Raw genomic sequence first — 7,500 nt, forward strand, 5'->3', positions numbered from 1 at the left:
TGACTGACTGATTGACTGACTGATTGATTAATTGATTGATTGGTTGATAATTTGACGCCGCAGCAACGAGGTCACAAGGTCACGAAGAGGAGGAGGAGGAGGAGGAGGAGGAGGAGGAGGAGGAGGAGGAGGAAGAGGAGAGGAGGGAAGAAGAGGCAGGAAAGCAAAAGTGTAAATAAGTAGATTGATAATAAAGGACACGGTATGAGAATGAAAAAATAGTAAAGGGAGAAAGAAATGCCGAACAAGAAAGAAAGAAAGACAGAAGGGGAGAAAGAACGATAAACAAAGAAAACTAGAAAGCATAATAACTATAAAATGTGGGGGGTGATAAAAAAAATAAAGATAATAGCTATAAAGGAAACATGAAAATAAAAAAAAAGTATCAGTAGGAGAATGAAAAACGAAGAGGACAACGGCGACGAAGAAGAGAGAGAGAGAGAGAGAGAGAGAGAGAGAGAGAGAGAGAGAGAGAGAGAGAGAGAGAGAGAGAGAGAGAGAGAGAGAGAGAGAGAGAATTACGAGGACAAATAGAAAAAAAAGAATGTAGGTTAAGGTGTAGTGGAAAGCAACAGAAAGCGAAAAAAATAAAAAAAAAAGGGGGTGAAGGAGGAGAAAAAATAGGAAGGGAGGAGGGAAGAAAATAAACATTGAGGGAGTGCGGGGTATGGTGAGGAGCATGACTAAGCCCTCGCCACACCTTAACCGGACATAACTCAGGCAAGGCTAACACACACACACACACACACACACACACACACACACACACACACACACACACACACACACACACACACACACACACACACACACACACACACACACACACACACAGAGAGAGAGAGAGAGTCCAGTTTGATGACGAATTTTGAGCATGACTATAGTAGCAATATCAATTTTGCTTAGGTCATCACCATCACTAATTATGTCACCACCATGCACCACACAACACCACACTGGCATTATCACCACCACCACGGCACCATGACCACACGTCACACTCACCATTACAGCCATTTTTTTTTTCCTATTATTCACCACCACCTCCACCATCACCATTACATCACCACTACTGCAATTATCAACTTATTACCATTATCTCTCGTGCTATCACCACTATTGTCATCCTACAGTCACCACAGCCAGTATCGCTTCACCACCACCATCACACCACCCTCATCGGTACCACCATCACCATCACCACCACCATGAAAAAAGTAAGGCTAATGTTGTATGTTTATATATTCGTGTGACATCAGTGTGTGTGTGTGTGTGTGTGTGTGTGTGTGTGTGTGTGTGTGTGTGTGTGTGTGTGTGTGTGTGTGTGTGTATGCAGGTGCGCACATGACAGCATAAGCACTTTGTATAACATTGCGGGTGGGAAAGTTGTGTGTGTGTGTGTGTGTGTGTGTGTGTGTGTGTGTGTGTGTGTGTGTGTGTGTGTGTGTGTGTGTGTGTGTGTGTGTGTCCTTCCCCTCATCACCATACATTGACTTTGCCCCGTCCTCAAGCACTCCCTTCCCTTCCCTTTCCTCCCTCCTTCTAAATAAATGAATATGGATGAAAGGTGGACATAGGTATGAATCCTTTATACAGACACTGCCACGTGTATCCTGGGGCCCGTATTTCAGAACCCTTTGACCTTTCACTAAGACTTATTTTTAGAGGCCGCAGAGATGATCGGTCTGTTTGTCGTGCATGTTTCTTAATTCCTCGTATAGAATCCCCGTTGAACTTCCACTGGCATTACGAAAAACACCCTTGAAACCCCCCCCCCGGCAACTTCCACCAGAACATGTTTAAAGGAATGCGAAGACACTGGAACGTTTGTGATTAGCGACCTTGCAACTTCCCTTTATGTTGCGTTCCTCTTTAGTGCTTCGTCCTGTCCCACCTCGCTCTGTGACTCGTATTCACCACCACGACTGTTTTCGAAGGGCACAGAGACAATTAGGTGGATTCTCAAGAGCGTTTCTCATATAAATAGCGCAGAAACTTTGTTAATCTGTCACTAAACCCACAGAAAAACACCATTAAGAACCCGTGTCACTATCCAGAGCGTTTTGAAAATAGTAGAGAGTGGAGAGCAGTGGAATTGTGGTTTAAAATATAGCCCCATACACCGGCACCTAGCCACTGTTCCAGACCCCACCAGCCTACAGGTGACCCAAGTTAGTAGGGCAGAAGGTAACTGGCGAGGCAGGAAGAGCAAGGTTTATAAGATACATGAAGAGTATATGTAGGTTGGGGTGATGATCTTACCTTGGCAGGGAAGGTGTGTACACGTAGGTGGGTGGTTAGATGGGAATATTAGTGGTGGTGTTGCTGTGCTGTGGTGGTGGTGGTGGTGTTGGTGATAAGTTTTCCTAGTGTTACCGAGCGCTTCCTTTTACCTTGAAGTGTGTGTGTGTGTGTCTCTCTCTCTCTCTCTGTGTGTGTGTGTGTGTGTGTGTGTGTGTGTGTGTGTGTGTGTGTGTGTGTGTGTGTGTGTGTGTGTGTGTGTGTGTGTGTGTTTATGAGCGCATCTCCCGTCCTCTCAGCCTTCTGCTTCCCCCCATTCCCCTCTCTCCCTCTTTCTTCTTCCCACCCTCACTCTCCTTGCTATATACCGTAAAGGAAGCACACGAAGAGAGAGAGAGAGAGAGACAGAGAGAGAGAGAGAGAGAGAGAGAGAGAGAGAGAGAGAGAGAGAGAGAGAGAGAGAGAGAGAGAGAGAGAGAAGTATCGTTGTCAGGCGGAAAATGTTTAATCCTTATGGCCACAATTAAGGACAGCGTGCTGGTTTGTTAATGCTTTAGTAGGTTGGGTTAGGTAAGCCAGATAGGTTAGGTTAGGTTTGTTAGTACGTGAGAACAGGTATGACGAGCTGTTAAATCCATCACGACAGGGGCAACATTCACGCGTATGGGGTTCTGTTTTGCCTGTGACGGGCGGCCAGCTGTACCTGGTGGTGGCTGTGCGTCCCTGGTGTGTGTTCAGTACTGCCTTCTTGAAAATCTAGTGCTGGATTACGCATCCTCTGCTGGAGTGCTGGCGCTGTCGTGTGACGGAGGATTGCATGATTTATTGACTTTTTGTTGATTTGTTTGATTTCGTTTTATTCTTTTTTTTTTATTTATTCCTTACATTCATTATTTAATTTAGTTTTAGTGTTTTTGTTCTATTGCATTTATTTATTTTTTTTATTTTTATATATTATTATTGATATATATTATTATTGATATATATATATATATATATATATATATATATATATATATATATATATATATATATATATATATATATATATATATATATATATATATATATATATATATATATATATATATATATATATATTTTACTTATGCATTTATTCATTTGTTTATTTATTTTCCCTAAAAGATGTCAGACAAATGGGCCACCACGCCACATCCTTCGCCTTGCTAGCGTCACAGTGAATTCATGAAATTCCAGAGATTTTTAGCATGTCTGTGTATTGCTGCTTCACTCGGATTTCTTGAAATGGCTTAAGTTACCAAGCAACAAACGCGTCTTATTTTCCTCTTCTTATTATCGCAAAGTTTCGTCTAGGGACCTACAGGTGTGTTGATGTTTGTTCTTCCTTTGTGTGCCTTTGCGTCCCTCCGCGAGTCATCAATATTTCATATAAGAGTGAAAGAAAGAAATCAAAGAAAATATATACGTTGACTCAGACGAGATACACATTTGTATAATAGTTATCCTTGATTTATTATTTTTTTTTGTACTTTTTTTTATTTTCTTCTGATTATCATCGTCAGTAGCTTAGCGTAACCCTGACCCGGCTGAAAGATACCTTGCCTGATGTCTGTGGTCTGAAAGCTCTGAAGGTGACTTGTGTGATCCATCTGTTGTCTCAGGCAGTTGTGACATTATTTTCGTATGTTGTGAATTTCTTGTTTGTCATATTACGCATGCCTCTGAACTCCTCATCCTTGGTGTTTTTAAGCCTCTTTCATTTAGAGCCCAATCTCCACCCAGAGTTGGAGGAATGTGTGGTTATGTTCATAAGAAGTGATGTCATGAAGTGCAGTAAATTTTATGTCTGTAAATAGAATAGAAATTAATATATGGAACCAAGATCTGCTTTAAGTTAAGTTCCATACAGACCAAGAAGCAGTGGTGTGTGGTAAATCGAGGTAGTTGTCTGGTTAGAGGCATTTTGTACAACATGACACCACTTCCAAGAGCAATGATGTGTTCATGGACAAGATTCACCTCATACCCGGCGTCATGAGTTTCCTCCAGTCCTGTTCATATCTCTGTACAATCTGTGTATACTGTGCATGAAGGAGCCCCCGGAGAGTGTTACCTCCCCCTCACCAGCACACAAAGCCGTCGTCTTACAAATGGTTGAGTAATAGTCTTCACTCACTTCTGCTGTGCTTAATGTTTCACCTCAATCTTAAAATCCTGATCTCGTAGAAATATAAGTTGTCAGGGTTTATAAGATTCCCAGTAAAACGCTAAACACAGTGAGAATAGGTGTTAAATATTACTTAAACTCTGACCTTGGACCGCTCGCTCTCTCACCACGATTATTTTCAAAGGCCACAGAGATGATTAGCCGCGTTATCAAGAGTGTTCCTCCTTTAAATAATGTAGAAATCTAGAACCACAAAATAAATAAATAAATAAATAAAATAAATAAAAAAATAAAAACCTAACCTGTGTAACTTTTGAATGTAGTGGAGGTGTGGCCAGAAGTGTTTCAGAATGGTCCCATGACTGCACGTTGTGGTTGTAATGCACGTCGTCTTTCTTGTCATGAACGTGGAGCCCATAATAATGTGATTCTCAGGGTTTGCAGTCGTTTTTCATAGTTCTTTTTTCTTACTTTTTTTTTATCGTAATCCTAACACAAAACAGTATATATGTACGACTGCGCTAACGACTGAAGGAAATACCCAGGAATGTGACCAAAATCCCTCCTCCTCCTCCTCCTCCTCCTCCTCCTCCTCCTCCTCCTCCTCCTCCTCCTCCTCCATATGCAGTGTTTGTCATTACCGCTCCCTCTTCACCCTTCCCATCCCTTCCTGCCTGTCCCTCCTCACCCTTATTTCCCTCCCTCTCCGCCCCTGATTCACTCACACAGGAAGCCTAAAACATTCTTGACCAGGAAACCAAACGAGACAGAGAGAGAGAGAGAGAGAGAGAGAGAGAGAGAGAGAGAGAGAGAGAGAGAGAGAGAGAGAGAGAGAGAGGGGGTGACTTGGTATTTAGAGTGATTTTTGTTCTTTAGATTTGATGTTGTTTTTTTTTTTTTCCTTTAACTTCTAATTGAATTCTGTTTATGGTCGTCCAATATTGTTCAAAGGGAATCAAATATTTTGTATCTTTTTTTTATTAATTGTTTTTTTTTATTGTGTGTGTAAATGTTCGTCGTTCATGCTTACCTTTATAATTACTTGTACACATTATTATTATTATTTTCACTATTATTTATTTATTATTATTATTATTATTATTATTATTATTATTATTATTATTATTATTATTATTATTATTATTGTTATTATTGTTGTTGTTGTTGTTGTTGTTGTTGTAATTATTACTACTACTACTACTACTACTACTACTACTACTACTACTACTACTACTACTACTACTACTACTATCACTATTATTACTGGTATTATTATTTACGTATGCAGTAGCCATGGTGTTTAAAATGCTCTTACTTTCAGGGAAGGAAAGACTGTGTTAGTAATCAGGACAGGATAAGGAATAGCGATTACAAGATTGATAAATTTGTGTTACTTGATGGTGAAAGAAATAAGAAGCAATGTTTTTATTTATGTATTTATTTTTATTTATTTATTTTTTTTTCAAATAGAGTGGTAAGTAGAAATGTGTGTTCTTTTTAAATAGAGTTTTAGGAAGAAATGTGTGTCCAAATAGAGTGACAGAAAGAGATGTTTATTTTCTTTCCAAATAGAGTAGTAGGAAGAAATGTGTGTTCAGATAGAGTGGTAGGAAGGAGCGATTCCAAATAGTGGTAAGAAGAAATGTGTTTTCAAAAAAAGAAGTTGGAAGAAATTATTTTTTTTAAATCGAGTGGTAGATCACAGGAACAGACTGTGGCATTTTATTATGATCTAGTTGTTGTGGCGCCTCGTATCAAGTGAATCGATGAATCTCTCTTATTACCTGTGTGTGTATGGAGAATATTCATGGTGACCTATAACAAGTGGAGGCCAACGCACGAGTAATGTATGTACAAACACGTGCCACCAGCAAGCCTGAGTGGCAGCCGACTTTCGTAACGCCGCTTCTTATGATTTTTCTTCAACTCTTTAACTGTTATGGATTCCTCCTTCAAGCTTGGTAAAGTGCAAGGGCAGAATACAATTTCGAAACACCACTTCTAGCGAAGGGAGTGATAAGTTCAAACCTTTTAGTGCACAAACATTGATTATTTTGCCTGGTGAAACATTAAGTGGATTACTCAAACGAAGCATTAGGTATCATAGTATCTTTAGTAGTCAGAGTTACTATTTATATGTTTGTTTTCAGTAACGATTCGTCAAAAAAAAAAAAAATGAAGACGGTCCCTTTGGATGAGTAAATGTTAAATGTCAAGCTGCCCAAATTATGAAATATTTTGTGTTACAAGAAACGCAATAACGCTTTCAATCTTTTTGCTACCGTGATCTTCCGATGCTAGCATTCAGATTAGTGAAGTTTGCAAGGACAGAGAGAGAGAGAGAGAGAGAGAGAGAGAGAGAGAGAGAGAGAGAGAGAGAGAGAGAGAGAGAGAGAGAGAGAGAGAGAGAGAGTTAATTTTGTCTTTCTTGGTTACAAAACTATGAATCTGAACTATAGTACAAAAATAAAACTGTGAGTAAGTTACTAAAGCAAACGAACTTTTCCTCATTGACGCGTCTCGTTTCCGGATGACATTTTCACCAGAACAATAAATAACCTTAACGAATACACTGTGCCTTTTTATTTATTCATATATATATATATATATATATATATATATATATATATATATATATATATATATATATATATATATATATATATATATATATATATATATATATATATATTGTATTTATTTATTTATTATATTTATTTATTTATTTTATTTTATTTTATTTATTTTATTTTATTTTATTTATTTATATTTATTTATTTTTTTTTTTTGTCTGTATTTAACGACATTTTTAAGCAGAACAAAAATGTTTCCTCAATCTAAACGTTCGTGATTCCTGTTCTCCGTGTTGACTGTGAGCTGAGTGACTCTTTTGTTTAACGTGAATTAAATCTTTCCTAAATACATTCACTTCCGCCCCTTCCATTTTATATCTTTATTTTTTTTTTGTTCTTTTACATTAATTATTTATTAGGTCACACGTATTTAAAACAAAGGAAAATACAAGTTTATAGATGTCAATGAGACTGGACAGGGGCAGAAAAATGAGTGAGAAGAAAACAACAAAATAAATAAAAGAGAGATAAAAAAAA

At 38.2% G+C, this 7,500-nt stretch overlaps 1 protein-coding gene and 1 long non-coding RNA gene across 17 annotated transcripts in view; one reads left to right on the top strand and one right to left on the bottom strand.

Annotated features, from left to right (window-relative positions):
- Positions 1-7,500, top strand: part of LOC135099713 (uncharacterized) — a 208,343-nt gene that overhangs the window by 158,843 nt on the left and 42,000 nt on the right. For 12 of the 14 annotated variants that reach the window (XR_010268297.1, XR_010268296.1, XR_010268295.1 and 9 more), the window contains one exon: positions 1,134-1,217. The exons of the other annotated variants lie outside the window; for them this stretch is intronic. Coding sequence is in view for 2 of the 12 variants with exons in the window: in XM_064002180.1 (XP_063858250.1) it covers positions 1,134-1,217 (84 nt within the window). In the remaining 10 variants the exon portion in view is untranslated. The remainder of the gene's footprint in view (positions 1-1,133; positions 1,218-7,500) is intronic. 14 annotated transcript variants of the gene reach the window in all.
- The window catches only part of LOC135099716 (uncharacterized), a 107,332-nt gene that overhangs the window by 94,080 nt on the left and 5,752 nt on the right, over positions 1-7,500 (bottom strand). The window lies entirely within an intron of this gene.

Source organism: Scylla paramamosain, chromosome 4 (assembly GCF_035594125.1).
Source record: "Scylla paramamosain isolate STU-SP2022 chromosome 4, ASM3559412v1, whole genome shotgun sequence".
Lineage (NCBI taxonomy): Eukaryota > Metazoa > Arthropoda > Malacostraca > Decapoda > Portunidae > Scylla > Scylla paramamosain.